This window comes from Capra hircus, chromosome 15, assembly GCF_001704415.2.
Source record: "Capra hircus breed San Clemente chromosome 15, ASM170441v1, whole genome shotgun sequence".
In the NCBI taxonomy this organism is placed as follows: Eukaryota; Metazoa; Chordata; class Mammalia; order Artiodactyla; family Bovidae; genus Capra; species Capra hircus.
This window is the reverse complement of record NC_030822.1, coordinates 47,794,260-47,820,010: the sequence shown is the minus strand read 5'-3', so window position 1 is coordinate 47,820,010 and position 25,751 is coordinate 47,794,260. Positions and strand designations below refer to the sequence as shown.

The 25,751-nt window shown below is 47.6% G+C and overlaps 1 protein-coding gene across 4 annotated transcripts in view; it reads left to right on the top strand.

Annotated features, from left to right (window-relative positions):
- The window catches only part of SERGEF (secretion regulating guanine nucleotide exchange factor), a 255,185-nt gene that overhangs the window by 33,495 nt on the left and 195,939 nt on the right, over nt 1-25,751 (top strand). For all 4 annotated transcript variants that reach the window (XM_018059617.1, XM_018059619.1, XM_018059618.1 and 1 more), the window contains exon 9: nt 23,490-23,656. In XM_018059617.1, coding sequence (XP_017915106.1) covers nt 23,490-23,656 — 167 coding nt within the window. The remainder of the gene's footprint in view (nt 1-23,489; nt 23,657-25,751) is intronic.

The following is a 25,751-nucleotide window of genomic DNA, read 5'->3' as shown; positions in this document are numbered from 1 at the left end:
AAGTGAGAAAACTGAAACCGAGAGGCAGGAACGTGCATCTATGGCAGCATCGAGGCTGGAAATTCAGTTCTACTTTTCAGTAATTCCCCCCCCCCCCCCCCCCCCCGCCTTTCAGTATTTTCCTGGTTCTTGGTTATGTCCTTTTGGTTGAGATATTTTTTATTCTTTCATTTCTTCAAAGTGGGGAATTGCATGGCACGTGTGGAAGGGACCGGATCTTAGCCATTCTCCTTTCTTCAAGAGTCACAGATGGAGAAATATTTTATTGCATTTGATGTCTAAGCATTAGTGAAATCCAAGCCCAGCCATTGATTCACACTAAACTGAGTTTATAAATATACTTAATGCTGATTTTTCTGTTTGGGGGCCAAGATCCCTCCAGAATAGGGTGATAGTGAATATTACTCTGTCTTCTTTGGGACCTTATATCATGAAACCTCAACCGAGCTCAGGGAGGTTCTGACCTCATGGGCTCTATATAAAGCAGGGGTGTTGGAATTCTTGATGTTTGTGCTTTAGAACTTTGAAAACCCAAAGGTTGAAAGTCAAATGGAACCCAAAGGACTCTTTTTAAAAAAATTTTTATTCATTTATTTATTTATTCAAAGGACTCTCTTTGAAGTGGATAGTTTTTGCTTCTTGTTTAAACCACTATTTTTTATCCTAGAATCCTTAGCATGTCAGGAATGGATGAGAACTTAGATCTCATCTGGTCTGACTCTCTCAGCTTAGAGATGGCAAAACTGAAGCCTGAAGAGGTGGACGCACTGGGAGTGAGGTAGGAGGGAGGACAGAACTGGGGTCTCATGGCCTGGGTTTAGTGCTCTTTACACCTTGTCACTTTCTCTGCAGAGATGAGGAGGAAATGTGCGTGATTTAACTACACACACCAAGCGACCTAAACCAGGCATGATAGTTCCTTCTGTACATGCAGTTCAGCCTCAATAAAACACCAATTCTTACCTGAAATGTGTAGCCAGAGGTTCCTTTAATGGATTTGCACGTGGAGTAGAAACTGGAGCTGGTGCTCCGGGAGCACAGGTCTGGAGGCCATCCCGGGACTCACAGAAGCAACTCCTTTCCCCATAAGTCTTGTAACACATTATCATATTATAATAACATAACAGCAGTCCTAGCTCTCGTCGACCACTGTATCACTGTCAAGTGCCTTCACCTCCATTTTCTCATAGGAAGGTGGCAAGATGGGTGTTATTATCCTTGCTTTCCAGACAGGTCCCTAATCAGTTAACTGTACTGCCCTGGTTCACGTAGTTGGACATAGTTAAAACTTGAACCTGGTGTTTTGTCCCCAAATCTGCTACTCTGACTCTAAGAAGCACATATCTCAGAATGCTCTAACCGATGAAATAAATTTCTTTTACTCTTCAAAGAAGCATCTTTTCTCAATTTTTGCCCATGATTCTCACAAGCAGCAAGAAAGAACATTCCTAGTTATCCTTGATCCTTCAGCAGGTATTAGTGGAATGCTTGTATGTTAGTCACTCAGTCGTGTCCGACTCTTTGCAACCCCATGAACTGTAGCCCACCAGGCTCCTCTGTCCACGGAATTCTCCAGGCAAGAACGTTGGAGTGGGTTGCCATTCCCTTCTCCAAATGGAATGCTTACCTAGATGAAATTAACAGTATGCTATAGACTACAGGGAAACATACAATCCGGAACTACCTTCAGGAATTTTATAGTTGGGTGAACAAATGAAATATTTAGTAGAAAAATTATAAAACATGGCAAAGAGCCAGAGGAGTGGCCCAGACACTGAAGGTTCTAGGGTTTCAGGGGAAGGGGAGGTCAGTGTGGTCACAGGGGGGTGTGAAATCCTTGGGGAAGGTCTCATTTTAATGTGTGGAGGGTTTGGGACTTGGTTCTGTTGCTTTCTCTTTGTCCTCTGGTAAGACACAGAGCTCTCTGGTCCCCTTCTTCCCATCTGAGCAATAGCAGGTTATGGACAGGATATCCAAAGGCCATCCCAGCTCTGAAATTCCATTATATTAAAAAAAAGTAAAACTGACCTAAGGAAATTATTATGGATACATTGGAAGATTAAGTGTAATACCATTCATTGCAGCCTAATTTATAATGACAAAAACAAATCCGTGGAAACAAATGAAATTGTAGGGGGTTTGGTTAAATAAATTATGGTACAAACATATGTTGGAATATATACCCACTAAATAGAATGTTTTAGAAGGATATTTAATAACAGAAGAATATGCTCATGATATGGTAAGTAAAAAGAGTACATTGCAAGGTTACTGTACTACAGCTTCTATTTTTTTTTTCTGAAAAGAATGTTTACATGGGTGAATTTTCTTTTCTTTGGTATTTTCTATGCTGAATATGTAATTTGCAGCCTGATTATATCCCCCATAAATGTCAGTGAATAAACTTTCTTGTCCCTCAGTGCAGGGAACTGGCCCCTTTGCTGGTGTATTCTTGTGTGTGATGCCCTTGACATCACTTCCATGGGCCTCGTTTGGGAGGTCGCATGGAAAAGAGGCAAGAGATTGTAGAAGGAGGCAGGAGAGCATAGGTCTATTTTTGGCTCAGTCATGAGTCAGCTTTGTGGCCTGAGGAAACTTTGTGACCTTTCTGCACATCTCTGAGCCTTGGTTTCCTCATCTGAAGAAGGGAATTGGAGGTCACAAACAGTCCTTAGAGCTCAAGATACACTCATTCCTAAAAGTGGAGAATTTCTTCACTGTCATGGAACCAGCTGAGAGCTGATTCAGCTGAGAGCTGAACCAGCTGATTCCTTGAGACTCGGTCCTTTCTTTCTCTTTCACTCCTCTGTACCTGGATTTAGCTGGCTAGCTGTAAGATCTTACAACTGAACGGGGCTGAGACCAGAGGGTGTAGTGACAGTGTTACACCACTAGAGGGAAGCATTGTTTGACTACTTGCCCTATCTGCTCTGCGGGTGAAGAGTGGCCTTGATTTGTCTCAATTTGATTTCAGATTCTAGAATTTTAGATTGAAGAGGACTTTGAAGACCACCCAGCAGAACTCAGTTATGCATATATGAGATAATAGAGGCCAGAAAAGGCAAGGGACCTACTTTAAGTCACATAGGTTTTTTTTTTTTTCCCCTCTGGGTCTTTATTATAGAGTTAAGAAGAAGGCTATAGACAGAGCTAAGAATGTGATCAGTTGCACGCACAGGAGATGGACTGTTTCTTCTGATTGTGCAGGAATCTGAGGGATCTGCTTGTGTACACATTCACCCAGCTCTTCTGGCCAGGTGCCAAGAGGCCTGGAGGTAGAGAAGAGAAGATAAAACAAGACCCCAAGGGGCAGCATCTGGTGGGGGAAACCCATGCAAACACGTGATGCTACCCATGTGTCTTCCTCCATCTCTGTCACCCTCCTGTGGTCTGCCTAGCCTAGGATCCAGGCTGTGGTAGTGCTTGGAGGCTGGTTTACTGAAGACCTGCAGACATCCTCCTGAATGACGTCCTCCAAGGGCAGGAGGCACGCTGACCGTCTCCAGTTTGTTATTCCCAGTGAACTTCTGCAAGCAGTACTCACATGTTCACTTGTCCTCTCTTGCCGTTTCTTGAGGTTTGCAAGGAGTCCTGGCACTTTATTTGCCACCTTCCAAAGGTTTTATTTCCTTGACCCGGGGTTGACTTCACTTTTGGTTTCCAGGGTGCTCACTGGCCCTAAGCATTGTGGTAAAGTAGAACTGTGCTCTGGTAGGACACCCCTGGTGGTCCAGTGATTAAAACTCCATGCTTCCAATGCGGGGACTTGAGCTCGATCCCTGGCTTGGAAACTTGGAAACTAAGATCCCAAATGCTGAGCAGCATGACCAAAAAAAACCCCCCAAAAAACCAGCACTCAAACAAAAAAGAACACCGCACCCCCCACATAAAAAAACCAAACAACAGTGCAGAAATGAGCATGGTCTGGGAGCTGGCAGCGGTGTGACCTTGGGCAGGTTCCTCCTTTCTTTGGGCAGGGAAGTCAAGCTCTCAGCTGCAGCTGTGTCATCTCTGCTAGAGAGCTGAAGTTTTGGCGTTATTTTTGGTTTTTGTGTTTGGCAATGAATACCCATTGATCCGTGGTCTAGAGGAGTGCAGTGTCTGTCCAGCTGCAGCAGAAGCAAAATTTACCCTTTGAAGTGTGTTTTTCTATAAGGGCCTTGCAGAGGGCCTGGCCCAAGCCAAGTCCAGCTGGTCCCACGAGGCCACCAGATGGCAGCAGTGGGCAGGCAGATAGTCGTGGGGTGAGCCGATAAAGCCAGCATCCAGAGTTAGAATTAGCAAGGTCAGAGCTGAAAGCACCCCAGAGGTCACTCCCAGGCCCGGAGAAAGAAGTAGGGTGCCTGAGATCTCTGGCTTCCCTGGTGGCTCAGTGGTAAAGAATCCACTGGCAATGCAGGAGGCTTGGGTTTGATCCTGTTTGATCCCTGGGTTGGGAAGATCCCCTGGAGAAGGCAATGGCAACCCACTCCAGTATTCTTGCCTGGGAATCTCATGCATAGAGGAGCCTGGTGGGCAATAGTCCATGCAGTCACAAAAGAGTCAGACATGACCTAGGGACTAAACAACAACAATACCTGAGGTCTCACCGTGCGTTAACACGTGATTATCTCCTCGCTTGTTAGAAGAACTGAGATTGGTTTGTTTTCTAGCTGGCCGCTGCACAGGAAGAACCAGGAGACAAAGACCTAGGCCATGGACCAGTGACGTGGAGGTGGGAAGGGAAGGGGGCAGTAGTTAACTGTCCGCGTTGGTCTTAATCTCTTCGAGCGTCTGGTCTTAACGGTCTCCACCCTCCCACCCTCAGTAAGGACGGTATCCGTTGTCTTTCTGCTCCCCTCCTGCCTGCACAGTCGTCCTCTGGTTCACAGTCCTCCTATCAGGTTGTACCATGATGGAATCTTTGTCAAGGGTCATCTCAGAGTCCCACACCCAACAGATCTGCAGGCCCAGGGCCTTGCACATTGCAGTAAGTTAGCACAATTGGTTGAACAAAAAAATTCTCTTAAAAAAATTTCCCAGGGAGTCAGAGTAGGGCAGGGAACCAATCTTGCCAAGCAAGTATCATGTTCTGGGTACATGCTAAGTACCCATGCTCTGCTGGGTACACATCCATACTTCCCAGAACCCTCTGAGGTGGGGTTCATCTCCCCTGCAGTCCAGGTGAGGAACTTGAGGCTCAGAGAGGCTCAGTGACTTGTCTAAAGTAACACAGCTGATTAACCAAGCAGACAGTGGAAGCAGGCTCTGTTTGATATCAAAGGTCAGACTCATTTCTTTTGCCTTTGCTACCTCCCTTCAAAGAGACTGCCCTTGAAAAGTAGCAAGTGACTCCCCCAGGCTGGAGGGCAGGGAGGAACAAATAGGTTTTTCTCTTCTGTAGAGAAAGCTGGTGGTGGGCTGCTGGGGAGAGGGGGCCTGAGAAGCAGTGAAGGGCAGGTGTTTGTGGAGCAGGTTCGGGGCGGCACCTGGCAGTGGAAGGCCATCTGAGAAGAGCTCGAGTGCCTTTCCTGTCCAGCAGTTCCCTCTGCAGGGCGTGCTCGTCTCCCTGAGCCCTGCCTGTGTAGCAACTGCCACATGCCCCTTGCCCTCTGCCCATTGTCACCTCTCACGGGCCCTCCCTGTCCGCCACGCCGGAGGTGGCCCCCTCGCCTATCTCAGACGCAGTCTACTCTGCCCGCCTTTATCTTCCACCCAAACAGCTTTCACTCCCTGAAACCACATATGGCTTGTTTACTCATTTGTCATCATTCTCTCCTCACCAGGTGTGAGCAAGTTAGGTGAAATAAACCAGTCTGGTTTATGCTCCTCAGCTCTCCCCTGGCATAGAAAAGGGCTCCATGAGAGTTAGCTGCATGGGCGCCTGGAGCTTTGGATGTGGGAGAGATGCCATTTTTGGAGGCTGGCATCCGAAATTGGATGACTTGGCTCGAGGCCCTGCCCTCTTCCCACCTTCTTGGAGAGGCCCAGGGCCAGGGAGCTTCGGCTCCTTGAGGCTGACGGTGAGGCCTAGGGCCCCAGGCTGCTGCTGCATGTCTGCCAGACCCTGCCTTGGGCCTGTGGCTGCCCAGTCTGTCCAGGGGAGGCAGGGGTGGGGGCCCACCCTGCCGCGAGCTCACAGGGTGCTTCTGGGAAGGGCTCCTTGGTCCCTGGCAAGAGGGCTGAGTTTCCATTCAGAGAACCCTCCTCCTCTTTCCTGGTGGGGATTGATTTGTTCCAGGAGCTCTCTAAAAGTGAGCATTAAGTGACCGGGCTGTAATTGCACCATCATTTTTAGGTTCTTGACAGATGGCACTGTGCTTGCCCTTCCTCTGGGGACCTTGCCTGTCTCACGGGAATGCTCAATAATCATAGTGACAGCCAGTGCCTTAAAGTGCTCTCGGATGTGGGCCAGGATGAAATTGGCCCATTTTGAGGAATCTTGGATCAGCTTTTTCCTAATCTAAGAGTGACTTTCTGCCTTAGGAGGAAGCCTGATGCAGCCAAAAGAGCCCGGAAGAGCCAGGTTCAAGTCCTACTTCGGCTGCTAGTTGGCCGGGCGATCTTGGGCTGGTCGTTTAGCCTCTCCGGGCCTGAATACCCTCATCTGTTGAATGAGAAACGTAATCCCTAATTTGGCTGCCTCCAGGGGGAGATACCGTGTCATTCATGCCTTCGCACACTCCTTCTTCCACGTCCTCGTTCTGCTGCTGCTGCTGCTGCTGCCGAGTCGCTTCAGTCGTGTCCGACTCTGTGCGACCCCGTAGACGGCAGCCCACCCGGCTCCCCGGTCCCTGGGACTCTCCAGGCAAGAACACTGGTGTGGGTTGCCATTTCCTTCTCCAATGCATGAAAGTGAAAAGTGAAAGGGAAGTCGCTCAGTCGTGTCCAACTCTTAGCGACCCCATGGACTGCAGCCCACCAGGCTCCTCCGTCCATGGGATTTTCCAGGCAAGAGTTCTGGAGTGGGGTGCCATCACCTTCTCCCATCCTCACTCTACTATTCAACAGATTCTTGTTGAATAGGCTGAGGAGAGGGGAGGGCATTCCAGGCAGAAGGAATCCTGGAAACAAATGTATAGCAGTAGGAAGTGCTCCCTGGTGTAGTTTGCTTACCACAGGGTCAGATGGGATCAGAAGGGACTGGAATCCCTCAGGAATATAGCTGTGGATTTATTCTGGCTTTGCTGTGAGCAGTGGGGGGAGGGGCTGAAGGTTTCGGGGAAGGGGTGAGAGACGGGAGGCCCTTCCTTGGAGCGGCTCTTATAGGCAGCTTTCTGCTGCAGCCTCTTCTCTGTGGCTGATTTTGAGGTACTGTGGATTCTAGGGAGTCCTCTCCCTTGTGATCTAATAGAAAGTGCAAAACAGATGGGGACTGGAGTCACCTGGCTCGCTGGTTCGGCCTCTGGGGAGCTGTCTCAGGCCCCGGGGACCACGGCACATTTCCTTCCATCTTGAATCACTGGATGAGCAGCTTTGGGTTTCTCCCACACCTCCCCAAGGAGATGAAGGGTGTAGGGAATGGTTATTCATGTTTACCAAGGATCCACTGTGTGCCAGGCGTTTTGCCAGGGCTTTGCAAAATCGTCTATTTAATCCTTACACAAAGTTTGCCTAGCAAGGCTCCCTCTCCATTGTATGTGTGAGGAAGAGAGGTTAAGAGACGTGGCCTCACCCCACCCGGTTACTTGGCCTTATCTTGCTCAGTGTGAAATGGGGTTGGCAATGTCACCTTGTCAACTGGAGGGCGTTACGAGGAGGATCAGGTAAGATCCTGGATATGAAGGCACTGCGTACAATACACGCAGATGCTGCGTGCATAGGCCATGGCTCATTGAAGCACTGCTTCCCAGAGAACTACGTGTGACTCCCTTGGGCCTTTCCTGCCTGGTGCTAGAAGGTTCGAAGCTCTGGTCTCTCTTCTGGGCACCTTCCCCTAGCCAGCCCCTGGGCCAGGGGCTCCACTCAGCACTGTTCTCATTTAGTCTGCAAATATGAAGGCATCGCTCTTCTTCAGAAAACTCTACAGTACAAAATTCATATCAATGTATGCTTACTTTTTGGCCATTTTGGTGAAAACAGTAAGAAGTTATGGAATTTTAATGCTGGAAGAGACATTCTCATCCTTACTTGAAATATGAGGAAAGAGAAGCCTGGGGAGATGGTCCCACAGCTCATGGATACAGGGCCAGGATTAGAACCCAGGGGTCTTGAGCCCATGGCCCTTTCGCTGCCCTGCAGCACCTCTTATGAGAGAGACTTTAATTGCTTCATCTCCTTTGTGGAGGAAGGAAGAATCCAGTTTAATAAATTTCATTACACCAGCCCCTTTATGTAACAGGGCTGTTTCCGGGTCCTGGCAGATGGTCCATAGTAACAGTGCTGTGCTGATTTGCTTGGAGCTGATCCTCTGCAATGAAACACCCCATGCAGCAGATGCCTTTCCCAGTCCCTGGCCCGGGAAAAGCCAGCCACTTGGGGAAGGCACTGTAGCTTCACCGTTTCTGGTGGGACTTAGTGTCAGTCCCCGAGGTCATCTTAAACTGGCTTGGGTTTTTACAGAAGGGTCACATTGGTGCAGTTTGTTGGTGGGTGGGGTACTGGTAAAAAGGATGTTTCTTCTGGGGCCTGAGGGACAGATGGGCTCAGGGAGCAGAGTGGGAGAGATCAGATGTGGACGGTGGAAGACGGGCTGTCCCTCTGTGGATCTGGCCTGGTGGCCCTTCTTCACACCGTGAGGCCTTGGACCCCCAGGTGAGCAATTGGAGTGTAACTTGCAGTGCCCCTTTTGTTGAAATTACTGGGACTCCACGTCTGATTATCTTCCCTTTCCTGATGAGTGCTTGATTGTAATGGTCCTCCTTATGGCCTCTTCTGGTGATGCTCCTTACTGACATTGCTTGAGGCAAGTGGGACATTCTCGGGCACCAACAGTGAGTGGGTGTTACTTCTACAGACTCTTCCTGCCCTTGTCCTGCTTCTCAGGTCTCCCTCTTGCAGGGTCCTCCAAGGTGGGGATGGGAGAACCCCCCTGCCCCACCCCATCTGTGAGTACAGCTCTTTTAGGGCTCCAATAGGTATTAAAAAATTTTTCTTTTAAATGCCATGTGGCATGTGGGATCTTAGTTTCCCCACCAGGGACTGAACTCACGTCCCCTGCGTTGGAAGTGCCGAGTCTTAACCACTGGACTGCCAGGGAAGTCTCCCCAGAAGGTCTTTTACACTCACGTCTCCAGTGTCCTAGCCTGGAGAATCCCCTGGATGGAGAAACCTGGCGGGCTGCAATCCATGGGGTTGCAAAGAGTCAGACACAGCTGAGCAACTGGGCACACACACATGCTGCTGAAGAACCTGGGATAGTCTGTGGGTTTAGAAGAAATTCGAGGCACCATCCAGAGTCAGGTCCCAAGGTGTTCTTGCTGGTTGATCACAGACTGGCATCCCAGGACAGGCTGCTTTCCCTCCGTGCTCCTACCCCGGGTGAATTTTTTGCCCTGCCAAAGTTCGGGGGCAACATCTGCCTCTCTGCTTGAAGATCTTAATCTGGGCCTCCTATTAACTAACAGTTCAGTTTCTCTTTGAAAACTAAGGATGCAAATAGTGTTGTGGGATCTCTTGGGGTTTCGGAGGTGCAATCCTGGTTTCCTAACATAACAGCTTGGATGCCGCGGTGAATTCTGTAGGATGCCCTGGCCCCAGGTAATGGTTTGTTCCTGCTCCCGGTCCCGCTGGCCTCAGGTTGGCCTGCAGGGGGAGCTGTGTTCACACAGCCGAGTGCCGGGAATTCACCCAAGGGACCCAGGCAGCGCCTCTCTGCAGGCCCAGGCGTGCTGGAGAACTGCGGCTTTCCCTTGGCCCTGCCAGATCTCCCAAGTCTCATTCCCAGCTCAGCCTCCAGCTTGGGCACCGTGAGTCATCGTCATCAGTGGAAAACTCGGCCTCACCAACAGCTGGGTGCAGTGCTTGGCCTTTTTTCTTCTTTTTTTTTTTTGTAGCTTCACAGAGATGGAAACTGCTGATGATCATTTGCAAGAGACAGCAATTGAAGGCGAAGTTCAGGGCCAGGACGGCAGTTCTAGGTGGGGAGAGGAGAACTCTGAGATAAGGGTGGGGATGTGTTTCTTTCCATTACCTTGCCCTTGGGCCTTCCAAGAAGCCATGCTAGGGAGGCAGGCAGTGAGGGGCTGTGTGGGCCTCACTGGTCTCTTCTTTTCTGCCAAGCAGCCCAGGAGGCCTTGGGTAATTAACGGATGCAGGTGACAATGAAAGCTTTGATAGGTTGACTGAGGTTTTTCTAAGAATCTGTGAGGAGAATATGCTAGAAGCCAGAATGACCTGAGTTCTAGTCCTGTTTTGCTTCTAAGCCACTATGTGACCTTGGGTAAGTTAGTCCCTCTGCTCACTGGACTGCACTTCTATGGCTGAAGCACATGGTGGGCGTGGGGTTTGAGTCCCTTGAGGACCCTTGCTGCTCTGGTGCTCTGTGAGTCTGAACTGAGTGTAAGAATTTTGAGCCTTGGTCCCACAGTCACCTTCAGCAGTTGAGACCTGTAGCTGTTTGTCCTGACGCAGTGAGCGCTGCTGACAGACAGTCACACAGGTACAGGTTCCTTGTTATCATTTAATCGCTCAGTCGTGTCCAGCTCTTTGTGACGCCATGGACTGCAGCATACCAGGCCTCCCTGTCCATCACCAACTCCCAGAGCTTGCTCAAACTCATGTCCATCCAACCATCTCATCCTCTGTCGTCCCCTTCTCCTCCTACCCTCAGTCTTTCCCAGCATCAGAGTCTTTTCCAGTGAGTCAGCTCTTTGCATCGGGTGGCCAAAATATTGGAGCTTCAGCTTCAGCACCAGTCTTTCCAATGAATATTCAGAATTGATGTCCTTTAGGATGGACTGGTTTGATCTTGCTGTCCAAGGGACTCTCAAGAGTCTTCTCCAGCACCACAATTCGAAAACATTAGTTCTTCAGCGCTCAGGCTTCTTTATGGTCCAGCTCTCACATCCATATATGACTACTAGAAAAACCATAACTTTGACTGTACGGACCTTTGTTGACAAAGTGAGGTCTTTGCTTTTTAATGCGCTGTCTAGGTTCAGGAACGTCCTGGTGGCCTGCTTCCTCTCCTCTCCCCACGAGGCCGTGGACAGAGGCTCTTGGAAAGCAGGAAGCTGAAATTCTGGTTCTGGCTCTGCCAAAATACATTGTATATCCTCGGGCAAATCCCTCACCTCCTTTTCCATTTTCTTGAAAATCAAGGATTAGATTCCCTTCTTGGCTTCAACTCCCCCCAACTCCCACCCGCCACCCAGGCTCCTGCTAGCTTTTCTGCAGGGTGTGATTCTTAGCTGCAGAAGCCCTGGGGTATAGTTCCCTTTCTTGCCGGGAGGGAGAGAAGCAAGATTATTTTTTTAATTACGCAGCTAAGATTAGGCAGCAATCTACATTTTAAAATGTTATTAATAAGACTCTGAAAGTGTGCAGAAAAGCTTTGGAGTTGGAATGTGGAATGAGATGGAAAACATCTGCAGAGCCAGCGGCCTCTATTGGGATTTTTTTTTTCCCTGTGGGTGCCAAGTGACTGCTAGGTGTGACTAGTGGTCCTGTGTGCCACTGGGCCCCTGGAGGAGCAGGAAGCCCTTGCACTCAGCCAGAGAAGCATCCTCAGGGCCGGGGATCGCGGTCCAGCCTCTCAGGATGGTTCTTGCAAACTGGCTTTAGAGAAAGAGTTACAGTCATATTGCCAGTTCCTCTATTTAGAGTTTATAAAGTGCTTTCGTATTTATTGTCTCCTTTTTCATCATAGACCTGAGAGGTAGTTAGAGCCGATCTCACTGCCCCTTCAGGAGTTGGATGAGGTCTCCTCAATGCAAGAGTCTTCCTTTAAGAAGGGGGCTGTGCTACAGAGGAAAAGCCCCAGACAGGAAGTGTGGAGCTGGGCACCTGTCCTGGCCTCCCCCTCCCACGCCCGCTTTGCCCGGCCCCTTTCCCTACTTTGTATTTCTCTATAGCACTTAAAATCCTTTGCCAGGGGGTATTTTCATGTGATTTTTGTCTGTTGTTCTGTCTTCCTCTCCCCACCCCCCCGCCCCCAAATGCTAGAATGTAAACCTCATCAAGGAAGGGGGTTTTGTCTGTTTCCTTCCCTGCTGTGGCCCCTAGCACTGGGACAGCACCCGGTGTGTAGAAAGTGCTCAGGAACTATTTATTGAGTATTAAGAGTGCTTGGCTCTGCTTCCAAGTAGTCTGTGTGACTTGGAAGAGTTATTTATTTTCCTTACTTTTGTTTTCTTTTGTGGGGAGTTGGATGGGATGGTCTGTGACATCCTTGTGGCAAACAAAAGCCTGTGGTAAGCAATGCCTGCAACTCTTCTTCCTTTCAGCAAATACTGAGCACCTGCTCTGGGCAGGCCCTGTGCTAGGTGCTGTGAGGGATACAGCGAGCATAGGAAGGGTCACTGTTCTGCACCCTTTGGTTTATATGATTGTTAATTTTTTAATGTGTCACCTTTACTGGGCCATAGGTGCCCAGATATTTGCATGAATGTTATTCTAGGTGTTTCTATAAGGGTGTTTTTGGAGATTAACATTCATATATGTAGACTGAGTAAAGCATGCTGCCCTCCCTAATGTGGGTGGGCCTCATCCAATCAGTTGAAGACCTGAATGGCCCAAAAAGCTGACCCTTCTCTGAGTAAAACTCTCCTGCCTGACACCAACCAACAGCCTCTGAACTTGGACTCTGGCTCTGCAGATTTTGGACTTGCCAGCCTCCATAACTGGGTGAGCTAGTTCCTTCTACTTCATCTTGCTCTATAGGACCCCCTGGTTCTTTTTCACTGGAGAACCTTGACCAAGACAGTGGGCGATGTAAGACATCTCATCAAATGATCTCCTATTTGGCAGCATAGGATAGTAGTTGGAACAGGGTATAAGCACCATGCCAGTGGCTCCTAAGAAAGGGATGGCCTGTTTTGACTTAGGGGATAATGGAATGTTTTAGGGAGGCAGTGGCATTGGAGCCAGACTCTGAACAGTGAGAAGGGATCCTGTGGGTGGAACAAGTAGGCTGACCGGCAATACGGGCTGGGGCACAGCACAGCCCTGAGGCCTGGGAGCAAGGAGGTGGAATGTGCCCTTGACAGAAGGGCTGTCATCGGTGCTGAGAGAACAGAGGTGCTTGGAGGGACAGGCTTGTGGAGGGCGAGAGAGCTAAACATAGGAACCGGGGCTTCCCGAGACGCCCTCACCAGGACTGGAGAAGAAACCAGCCCTCCCTGCGTTTGTCCGGGAAGCCCCATCCTGCAGGGCATAGACAGTCCTGCAGCTGGTCTGGGGCTCCTCAGGTAGAGTCTGTCTGGTCTTCTCTCACCAGTGCCCCCAGCTGAACAGCTAATAAAGTCGGTGGTGAAAATGGAGCAGCTCTGTGGAGCGTCTGGCATGTCTTTGCTGTATGGGCCGAGGATGATGCTCCCTTAGTAAACTGACCAGGCCAGCTTTGTTCCCCTAGTCCACACAGGTGTCCCTGGGACTCTGAACAACCTCTGGAAGTCCGTGCACTGTTCCCTTTTGGAGAGGCAGTGTGAGCCAGACACGGACTGGTGGGTCCTCTGCAGGGCAGTGACCAGGGGCACTGACTAGGGGCAGCTCTAAGCTCTGAACCTGAGACTTCACCCCTCCCTATGCTTTAACTTACCTGTAACTGGAGGATTGTAATAATGCCTTCTCACGGGCAGTTCATGGACTAAACAGGACAATCCATGTCAAGAGTTTGGCATAAAGTTAGTGCTCTCAAATATTAGTTATTATTGGGGCTTTCCAGGTGGCTCAGTGGTAAAGAATCCACTTGCAATGCAGGAGATGTAGGAGATGTGGGTTTGATCCCTGGGTTGGGAAGATCCCTTGGAAGAGGGCATCGTAACCCACTCCACTACTCTTGCCAGGAAAATCCCATGGATAGAGGAGCCTGGCAGGCTTACAGTTCATGGGGTTGCAGAGAGTCAGACATGACTGAAATCACTTAGGACACACGCTATTATCATTGTTGCAGGTTTGTCGCTCACAAGCTGTGTGATCTTGAGCAAGTCATTTAACCTCTGTGACCTGTTTCTTTTTCTGTAAAATGGGGTTCACACCCATTGTTCAGTGTTGATCAAATTATAGAACTTCATGGCAATGCCTAAAATAGAGTTTTGCACAGAGTCAGCTCCCAATAAGTAATTCTCCCCAGGCCCTTATGTTTTTATTCAGTCTCTTTGCAGATTACTTCTCTTCTTTTTAGCTGGACAGCTCATGTTTGGAATTTTTATTTCTATATTAATTTTTAAAAAATTCCAAACCTTTGTTATGTGATATTCTTCATGGTACAACTTTGGAGACTTGGGAAATTTTACAAAAAAAAAAAAAAAAAGAAAAAATAAGATATACAGCCAGGTTTCCAATTTTTAAAACTGGTTACCACAACACTGCAAATCAACTGTACTTCAAAAAAAAAAAAAGAATTATGTATGTGTATAATCGAGTCACTTTGCTGTATAGCAGAGATTGGCACAGCATTATAAATCAACTATACTGAAGTAAAAAAGGATTGTTAACCACATTAGTGGCCTTTGATATTCAGTTCAGTTCAGTCGCTCAGGTGTGTCTGAATCTTTGCAACCCCGTGAACTGCAGCATGCCAGGCCTCCCTGTCCATCACCAACTCCCTAAGTTTACCCCAACTCATGTCCATTGAGTTGGTGATGCCATCCAGCCATCTCATCCTCTGTCGTCCCCTTCTCCTCCTGCCTTCAATCTTTCCCAGCATCAGGGTCTTTTCAAATGAGTCAGCTCCTCACATCAGGTGGCCAGAGTATTGGAGTTTCAGCTTCAACATTAGTCCTTCCAGTGTACACCCAGGACTGATGGACTGGTTGGATCTCCTTGCAGTCCAAGGGACTCTCAAGAGTCTTCTCCAACACCACAGTTCAAAAGCACCAATTCTTTGGTGCTCAGCTTTCTCTATAGTCCAACTCTCACATCCATACATGACTACTGGAAAAATCATAGCCTTGACTAAACAGACCTTTGTTGGCAAAGTAATGTCTCTGCTTTTTAATATGCTGTCTAGGTTGGTCATAACTTTCCTTGCACGGAGTAAGCATCTTTTACTTCCATGGCTGCAATCACCATCTGCGGTGGTTTTGGAGCCCCCCCACCAAATAAAGTCAGCCTGTGTTTCCACTGTTTCCCCATCTATTTGCCATGAAGTGATGATATTCACTTTGATATTAAAGTGGATATTTTAGTTGAGGACACTGGTCAGACTAGACATTCAGAAGGTGCCTATAAGATTAGATTGTACACCACTCATTTTTAAAATTAATTAATTTATTTTAATTGGAGGCTAAATGCTTTACAGTATTGTGGTGGTTTTGCCATACTTCGACATGAATCACCCATGGGTGCACATGTGTCCTCCCCATCCTGGACCCCCCTCCCACTTCCCTCCCCACCCCATCCCTCTGGGTTGTCCCAGAGCACAGGCTTTGAGTGCTCTGCTTCACACATTGAACTTGAACTGGTCATCTATTTTACGTATGGGAATATAGATGTTTCAATGCTATTCTCTCAAATCATCTGACCCTCGCCTTCTCCCACTGAGTCCAAAAGTCTGTTCTTTACATCTGTGTCTTTTTTGCTGTCTTGCATATAGGATCGTCATTACCATTTTTCTAAATTCCATATATATGGATTAACATACTGCATTAGTGTTTCTTTTTCTGACTTCACTCTGTATAATGGGCTCCAGTTTCATCCACCTCATTAGAACGGACTCAAATGTGTTCTTTTTTATAGCTGAGTAATACTCCACTGTGTGTATGTACCACAACTTCCTTATCCATTCATCTGCTGATGGACATCTAGGTTGCTTCCATGTCCTAGCTATTGTAAACAGTGCTGAAATGAACATTGGGGTACATGTGTCTCTCAGTTCTGGTTTCCTTGTACACCACTCATTTTGACCCTGAAAATTTTTAGACATCATTATTAAAGTTTAGACCAGGAGAATGTCTCCGAGGTCATCTCTCCCAGTCCTCTTACTGTGTGGATGGGAAAAGCAGGTCCCAAAGGGAAGGGACGTGTTCAAGGTAATGTAGTCTTGGAGAAAAGCCTGGCTTAGGATCCAGGTCTCTGAGTCTCTGGTTAAAGCATCTTATCTTCTCCAGCTCACCTTGCTTCATCTGCTTTCCATTGCTCTCTTCCACCCTCTTCCTTTTCACCCTTGAGTTTAAATTTATTTGTGCTCTATGATGCGATGTGCCAGATACTATGCTTGCATCTAATAAAAATCCCAAAATCCAATGGTGAAATTTCAGTACTCTTCTCTTATTGTTAGTAGAAGCAATGGCCCGAAGATATTGGTAGTCGGCAGCTGGCAGAGAAGATTTGGCAAATCGGTAGAAACTGGGAGTGGAGCGATGGAAATCCTGGTGGTGTTGAGTTGAGGAGGATAATAGTAATAGGGCTAACATTTACTGTTATGTGTCATGCACTTTATGAAAAAGTATCCTTGCAACAGCCCTACAAAGAAGGTGTTCTTATTCCCATTTTTCATATGTTGAGTCATTTGTTCAAGATTATAGAGCCAGCAAGTGACAAAGGTTAGTAGTGGGGAGCAAGAAGTAGGTGAGTGGAGATGGTTAGATTGTTCATATGTTCATTCAGGCAACAAATATTTTATTGAGCATCTACTCTGTGCTGGCATTTTTCTAAGATACAGGAATGGGCAGACACAGCGCCTGCTATCATGAGCCAACTCTCTGGAGGGGAGACAGACTTTAATCAACAGTCCTTCTAATGAGTGTACATTTGTAAACTGAGACAAGTGCTCCCCAGATGAGGAAAGTGCTTCTCTGAGATCATCTCACAGAAGAGTCTGATTTGGGTTGAGGACTGAGCAGAGCTGTAGAGTGATTAGGAGTTGACTAGGTGAATGGGGTGGGGGGTAGAGGAGACAGTGGGATGAAGGGAAGCAGTGTAGAGGCCTTGAGAAACAGCAGGATGACACGTCTACCCGAGGGCAGTAGCCTGGTGTGCTGGCTTCCGGCCCCTGTGCTCTGAGCTCCCCTCTCTGTTTTCCTCTCTCCTGCTCGGTGACTCTCGGGCAGTTAGTTCTGTGTTGAAAACTTCTTGGTTTTTATCATCAAGTGCCTTTTTATAAAGTCTCTGTCCACATGGCAGAATGGAGGATGGGTTATAGAAATGAGGTGCTTATACTCCAAGGACTTAGAATTAATAACCCTGAGAGTAATAGGTGTTTGTAAACAGGTGAATTATAAATATAACTCCTCAGTGCACAGAGGTTTCCTCCGTGTGTGTGTGTACTCCAGAAGGTGTCATAGCATCTTGGAACATTCCAGGTGGGAGGGACTAAAGAGCTTGTGTGGACTTTCCTCTGCCTGCCCTGTGGGATTCTTTTTGTAACACCCACCTCTATTTGCTATAACTCCATTTTGATATCTTCAGTGGCATTGTTTCCTCCTGGGACAGATTCTGTTAAGAAAATATGGATGTTCCTTATATTACAGTGTAGTCTATCTTCTTGTTGCCTCCAGGACCCCTTTTCCTGAACAGGGTGAAGATTCCCCTTCCCCCGAGGACTGATGATACTGTGGGTGCTGCTTCTCACTGCGCCTATTGCTGTGGCTGCAGCCCTTGCCTTTACCAACATCTCGGGCAGCCCCCTGGATGGTAAAGGAAGCTGGCTCCATGACCATTCCCCACCCACCCCCCTTCCCGAGTCTGCTCTGACTCCACAGCACCCAGGGCTTGGCACCTCGTCTTCTTTCTCCTCATTCACTCCCCCTTTATTTGTATTTGACTGTTTGTTAAGATGCTTATCAAAAGGGGCCTATAAAAGGCCCAGAGGATTTAAATCACTTAGTAACGAAATAACGTTTCCTGAGTCCCAACAGTGGAGCCCCCAGTCTAACATCTCTGCCCCTTTGTTCCTTTTCATGGCATCACCACCTTCCCACTAACCTTGAAGTCCTGAAATCAGAGTGCTGTTTACCTCCTCCCATCCCCTTTCTCTCACATCAAATGGGGTGTCAAGCCTTGCAAATCCTTACCTCCCCAGCCCCTCGTGACTTCAGCCTTGGCCGTGGCTGATCCATCCCAGGCTTGTGTCACTGTGGCGGCTTCTTTCCCTTCCTTCCTTTCCTTTTAACTTACTCCTACTATGACTTTGCTTATCCCCTCTCCTCACCCCTAGAACCTTCTCCATGTCAGTAAGAAGGGGCTGGTAAGAGTACCTATCTCATGGTGTTGTTAGGATACTACATAGAGATGGTTTAGAACAGTATGTAGAGAATTCCTAGAACAGAGTGCTTAGGCACACAGTGGGTGCTGTGGAAGGAAATGTTAGCTATGAGTGTTATTACTGCCCCCCTAATTCTTTGCAGACGTCGCACCCCCAAGACACTCATTTCATCAGATCCCACCTCTGTCCCAAAGTCTGCAGTCTGAGACTGAGAGCCCGTGTAGCAGTCATCCCTAGAGTGAGCATGCCCGATGAATTGCCAGGGCGTGGGGACAGAAAATTATGATGGCTTTTGTGTTTTTATTTCATTCTTTTAAATTTTCTACTTTTGGAGTGTGTTTTATACTCAGTTCAGTTCAGTTGCTCAGTTGTGTCTGACTCTTTGCGACCCCATGGACTGCAGCACACCAGGCTTCCCTGTCCTTCACCAACTCCTGGAGCTTGCTCAAACTCATGTCCATCAGGTTGGTGATGCCATCCAACCATCTCATCCTCTGTCATCCCCTTCTCCTGCCTCCAATTTTTCCCAGCATCAGGGTCTTTTATACTGGATAGTTTTGAATAAAGGTGTTTTTCTTATTGTTCAGTCACTAAGCCATGTCTGACTCTTTGCAACCCCATGGACTGTAGCCCACCAGGCTTCCTTGTCCTTCACTATCTCCCAGAGTTTGCTCAAACTCATATCCATTAAGTCGATGGTGCCATCCTACCATCTCACCCTCTGTTGCTCCCTTCTCCTCCTGTCCTCAATCTTTCCCAGCATCAGGGTCTTTTCCAGTGAGTTGGTTCTTGCATCAGGTGGCCAAATATTGGCCACTTTCACATTCATCAAGAAGCTCTTTAATTCTTCACTTTCTGCCACGAGGATGGTGTCATCTGCATATTTGAGGTTATTGATATTTCTCCCGGCAATCTGAATTCCAGCTTGTGCTTCTTCCAGCCCAGCGTTTCTCAGGATGTACTCTGCATGTAAGTTAAATAAGCAGGGTGACAATATACAGCCTTGACGTACTCCTTTTCCTATTTGAAACCAGTCTGTTGTTCCATGTCCAGTTCTAACTGTTGCTTCCTGACCTGCATACAGGTTTCTCAAGAGGCAGATGGTCTGGTATTCCCATCTCTTTCAGAATTTTCCACAGTTTATTGTGATCCACACAGTCAAAGGCTTTGGCATAGTCAATAAGGCAGAATTAGATGTTTTTCTGGAACTGCTTTTTCGATGATCCAGCAGATGTTAGCCATTTGATCTCTGGTTCCTCTGCCTTTTCTAAAACCAGCTTGAACATCAGGAAGTTCACGGTTCATGTATTGCTGAAGCCTGGCTTGGAGAATTCTGAGCATCACTTTACTAGCATGTGAGATGAGTGGAATTGTGGGGCAGTTTGAGCATTCTTTGGCATTGCCACCTTTACTTTTATCTTTATCTTTGCATAAAAGTATCTAATTCACAAATATGTATAATGCAAGTGCGTACGTTAATAAATAAATGAATATATATGTGTATATATATATATATATATATATGGATATACAATCAGTGGTATGTTGAAAGTATTTTGCTGACAGAAGTGCAAGCAAACAAGTCTTGAAGGTCAGGTCCAGAGCCTGAGCCTGGCGTTGCCCTGTGGTGGCCCCAGGCTGGCAGCCCTGACTCGCCTCCACCTCCCAGCCTCATGACCCTCACACTCTCCACCTGCCCACCTCGTGCTTTTGGATTTCTGTCATTGCTTCTCCCCTCTCCCTGCTCCTGGAGTGTTCTCCCTGATTTTCTCATTTTCTTTTCCTATCCGGAAGTTCAGCTTAATGCCACCTGTTCCATCAAGCCTTCTGGGACAATTCCAACTTGGAACGCTCCCTCTAAGTTCCCTAGACCTACCTTGTCAATACCACTCATGTGGCCCCATTGCTTTCTCCATTGCTTTGGGACCCTTGGCCATGTATGTTTCTTGGTTATCCTATGTTAACTCTCACATGGATGTGCCTTTAAATTATAATTTACTTGCTGACTTTATTTTGAGGTGTATACACACCTATACTTGTTGGATGACATTAATGTATCTATTTTTTTTTATCACAGTAAAATATAGTTATCTGTGCTTATGTGCTGTGTGCTCACTTGTGTCTGACTCATTGCGACCCCATGGACTGTAGCCTGCCAGACACCCCGGTCCATGGGGTTTTCCAGACAAGAATACTGGAGTGGGTTGTCATTTCCTTCTCCAAGGGATCTCCCCAACCCAGGGATCGAACCCGCGTCTCTTGCGTCTCCCGCATTGCAGGTGGATTCTTAGCTGCTTGAACCACTGGGGAAGCCCTGTGCTATTATTTACTATAAGGTAAAGATTCATTTGTTATACATTTGGGATCGGAATGTGCTTGATTTGCCAGCATGCTTCAGCTCGAGGCAGGCAGACATTGATCTACAGTGCATTAATGAACGTCTTTTGTACGTGGATTCATTGTTTTCTTTTATTCCAGGTGACCTAAAAATCGCAATCCTTGTGTTTAATGCCTTTATTTCAGTGCTTGTAGTTCCAAGTTCTGAATGGTCTCCTGGGAAGGAGGCCATTCTAGTGAGGAAAGCTGGATGGTACACAGAACATATCCATTTAATCTGAGTTTTCCCCCTCTTCAAACATTGTGAGAACGGCTGTTTCATCAGCCAGGTTTCATCAGTTTGTGACAGCAGCTGTGCAATCACTGAATCTGCCATTGGTCTTAGAATCAGAAGACAGAGGTTTGAATCTTGCTTTTTATCACCCGCTGGTTTCATGGACTTGATCAAGTCATCTAACCTCTCAAGTCATCTAATCTTATCTGTAAAATAAGCTTAATAAACTATAATTCCCAGAATTCTTATGAGGATTGATTGAGATATGGTCTGTGAATATGCTAGACCCCTGGAAGGTGGTCAGCTTAAAGGAAAAGAAAAAAGGGATCACTTCCTCTGTCCCCTGTGAGCCTTCTGATGCAAAATGCATTTTGGGGAGAAACAGACAGCTTCGGGGAGTGGACCTACCTGACTGAGCAATCTTAGGTTGGCGCTCGAAGGCTGGCCATCCAGGCAGCCTGACTGTCTCTAATAAAATGTCTGTGGCATCCCCAGGGAGCATGGAGATTAATTAGTTCATTTTTGTAAAGTGCTTTGAAGGTGAAAAGTGCTGTATAAGTGGAATGGTTGAATTGCTATTGGAAATGTAATCATGGTAGTGCCATATTCTGGCAGTCTTGCCTGTCTTGGACATCAGTAATCAATAGCAGAGAAGATTCTAAGACGTCTTACTTGATAAGAAAGGATTCACTGTGGAGTTTGTGATAACACAGTTCTTTCTGTAGTCTTGCAGTTAGCAACTTGCCAGTTCTTCTCAGCGGAGGAATGCTAGTGTCCTTTAAGAAATAGCAGTCTCATCCTCTGGCTTCTTGGGGCTCTTCTTGCTAGGGCAGCCTGGTGGTAAATCCCAGCCAGCTCAAGCAGAGGGACAGTTTCCCAGCTGGGAATGCTTTGTGGGTCCTGGGCCCTTGAGCTTCCGCCCCTCCACCCACCGCTAACCCTACAGAAGTTAAGGAAGAGTTAAGAGACGTTGATGTGGGCCAGTGTGGACAACCAATGCAGAGTGGTGCCGTGAACTAGTAGAAGGAGATGTGGCTTAACTGTGTGACCCGGGGCTGGTCACTTCTCTGAACCTTAATCTTCTCACCTGTTTCATGGGATCATAGTGGTTGATGAGCACAGTAATAAAGGTGCTTGCAGGAAGGAGGTTTCTTCCATTTTGAGGAGAGTTTAAAGTCAGGAAAGGTTTTGCAGAACTGGGATCCATGAGCTGGACTCTAAAGGTTGAGTCATAGTTTGTCAGGTGAATGATGTAAGGAAAGGGCATCCATGGCAAAAGGAACAGCGCGTGTGGGGCCAGGAAACAGCACATCTGAATGGACCCTCTCCCTGTTCTTGTAATATATCTGCTACCCCATGGGTTGCACAGACTTGGTTCCCTCTTTGAGGAAGCCAGGAAGAACTTCTTGGTATTGACGTTGGTGTCTGTGAGCAGATTGGTCCTGAGAACTGTGTTCCTGCGGAGCCCTGTACCCCTTCACAACTCTGACATTTCCCCTGTGAGTTCTCTGGTTGTTTTTTCACTGACACTATAAACCATAAGTTGAATGTGGGGCCAGATGAAGCTCTGATACTAAAACACAGAGTATGTAGTAGATTCATCTAGAATTTAATATGCATTACTTGGTGTTTTGTCTCTTAAGCAAAGTTTTTCTTTGTTAAAACAAACATGTATAAAGAATTTATACAGCGCACATGGTTATGCATATTTATTGCAGAGAATCTGTTAATAATCTATGCCTCGTCAGATTTTGCATTTCTGTTGAAATAACAAACGTGGCACTTGGTACAACTGAATAAGTTCGGTGAATTCTCTCTTATCGGGGAGAGGAAAGGCCAGTTCCTTTTTTCCGAACTTCATTTTCTTCAGTCGTCTTTAGCGCTGGCCAGCTTCCCAGATGGTGCATCTGAGGGGTGGGCTGACTGCTTTTCTGGCTCCAAGTGATTTTGTCTTTTTTTTTCCCCTCTCACTCCCTTCGCTCTAGCACACATAGGCACTCGCCTTGGGACTGTTAGCATTGCTCCTGTGGGTAAGAGCACAGACTCTGGAAGGTCCTCTGTGTTACATGGAGGGGAAGACATGTGCCAGTGGCCACTGAGAGGTTGTGGCCGGGGGCAGATCAGGAGCCTGGGGAACCGCAAAGTGGCTGATGGGGGGCTCTGGATTAGATGAGAGGGAGGGGAGCCCAAGAACAGATATCATTTTCCCCTGCAAAGTGCAAGGCGGGTGTGGGGAAGGGGAGGGGGGTTAGAAGTGTTACATACAGAGCGGTTGAAGTGTTCTCGGTGGCCATGTCCACATGTAAAAGGCAGGAGCCCAGGCTGCAGGAGCAGCCTCTGTTAGAACCCAGCTTTGGCATTCACCCCTTGTTGGATCTTGGTCAAGCCAGACATCTCACCTCTCTGAGCCTCACTTCCCATATCTGTAAACATGTGCATGCGTGCACTTTCTTTACAGGAAGGTAGGAAGGCCCCTGCTGCGTGGTACTGGTACTGAAATGAGTGATCACGCATTCTCTTGTAGTTCTTTGCTTACCCCTGGGAGCACAGCCATGGAATATAGCCTTAATTCAAGTTTTGCTTTTGTTGTAGTAACCGGCAAGGTGTTCACCTGGGGCCGAGCGGACTACGGGCAGCTGGGGAGGACAGTGGAGACTCGTGAAGGCTGGCAGTCAGAGAAGCGGGATCCATCCCTCCCTGGCTCCGGGCCACAGAAGGGCACACCTTCGTGTCTGCCTTGCTTAACGGGAGCAACCGAGGTAGGAAGTGACCTCTTTCCACAGGGGTGATGTGTCTCTCTTCCTTGTCGTTTGGGGGAGTGTTCACTGAAGGCCTACTGTGTGCTTATAGTCCAGGCCATACAGTGAGTTCCACACAGGAGGCTGAAGGGGTCTTTGCTTTGTTGTTCATGTTGAATATGGTAGAAAAGGTAGTTACCCAGATACCTGTACTGTAGGGCAGACTGTCTGTGACTCCTTTAGAGATTCCAGGGGCTCCGGGTCTGCTTTGGAGGGTGAGAGCTGCATTCAGGGTACAGGGCTGGGTTGGGCTTTGTGGAGGGCCTGGCTTGAGCTGTGCCTTGGAGTATGGGTGAGACTTGAGCAGGCATGAGAGGGAAAGGAGGACTTTCTGGTGGGCACAGCAGCTGCAGCAGAGTCGGGGTGGGGAAGTGAGGACAGTGTTTGGGGAGCATTGGTGGTTCTGTTTGGCTGGAGCCTGGGGTGTCTGTGGTGGGGAATATGAGGTAATGTCAGAAGGATGAGTTGGAACTTTATCAGAGGGGCCTCTACTACTAAGCTGAGTAGTTTGCGCTTCTGTTTATATTTCCCAGTGTAGAAAGCACAGTCTTTCAGCTGCTTATTCAAGCCCCTTGGTTCCCTGAAATGTCTTGAATTTCTCCGTTTAAGGCAGGAGTCTTCATTCCTGCAGGGTATGTGTTTCTATTACTAGACTGTATTTTACTGCTGTCCTTAAAAAAGAAAAGAAAAGGAAAGGCTAGGTTTCTGAGGAGAAGGAGGATGGCCACTCAGGAAATGTGCCTCTGAACCCAAGCTGGCTTCATGTAGGAGTTCAGTCTTCATTGAGTCTGCCAAAAAAATTAATAAGCTAGTGAGACTTCTGTAATTAGCATCAGACTAATTACAACCCTCTCCATACCTAGAGGGCTTCCCCTCCCCCGGGGCCTGCCTGGCCTCCTCCTTCCGGGTATGTAGGACGGTTCTCAATTTCTGCCTCACATCCCAGCCCTGGTCCTCCTGGGTCTTTCCTTGGTGCTGGATTGAGTCTGTCTGTTTTTTCCTTTCGTTGTAAAGGAACTGAACAATACCAATTTAGAGATGATAACGCTAGTAATAAAACCACCTGTTATCTTGCCACCCTAACACAACCACATTCCTTTTCTGCCTATACACATGTAGATACTTCACAAAGTTGTAGTGATGGCATTTATGATGTTTTATACTCAGACTTCATTTATTTGATCACAAATGCCTTGCTTTGTTTCTTCCTGGTCTTTGATTACTCAAAATGACTGTCTAATATTATATGGTTTGAAGGTTCTGGGGTTTTCCAAACCATTCTGTGAATATTGGACATTGAGATCATTTCTTTTCTTTCCTTTTTTTTTTTTTAATTTTTTTAGTCACTATAGTGAATTCTGCAGCAAATATTCTGTTAACTGTTTCTTGAAGGGAAAATCTTGGGGATGACATTGCAGGGGCAAAGGCCATGAGCATCTTCATGGCTTCTGCTGTATTTCTGTAGATTGTGTTTGAGAGACGCTGACTCCAGTGAAGGAGGGAATGCAGAACTTGAGCTAGTGCTGTCTGCTGAGCGAGGAAGGTGCTGAGAGCTTGGTACCTGTTGCTGCAGACTCTTTTGCTTTCCTTTTCTTTCCCAGGATGCTTAAGATGTAGTGGTCAGGTAGCATAGCAGAGGCACACTGGCTTCATGGATTTTTCTGAGTCTCTGGTTTTATTGGCAAGGTGAGGCAAGAGTACCTACCACAGAAGGTCATCGATGAAGATCACACGCAGTTTTTGGCATCCGCCCAGCATGCAGTACCTGTGGGGTCCTTTCTCTTCTTCCCCTTTGGAGCCTTGGAAGGCCCGGTGGTGGTCATGCTATGCAGCCCTGTGGCAGTGCAAGCAGATAGCTGGAGAGCCTCACCCTGATGTGATTTTTTTATTGAGCTTCTTGGCAGGGCGGTGTGAGGAGTCAGCTTGAGCTCTGAGCCCTGTAGCAGCTTCATTTCTGTGCTCCCCTCTGTTTCCTCTCCAGACTCCGGAAAGCTGGTACCAGTGTGTGTACTCACTGGTCTCACTGCAGGCGCAGACCCCAGGTCGTTTCCTGTTG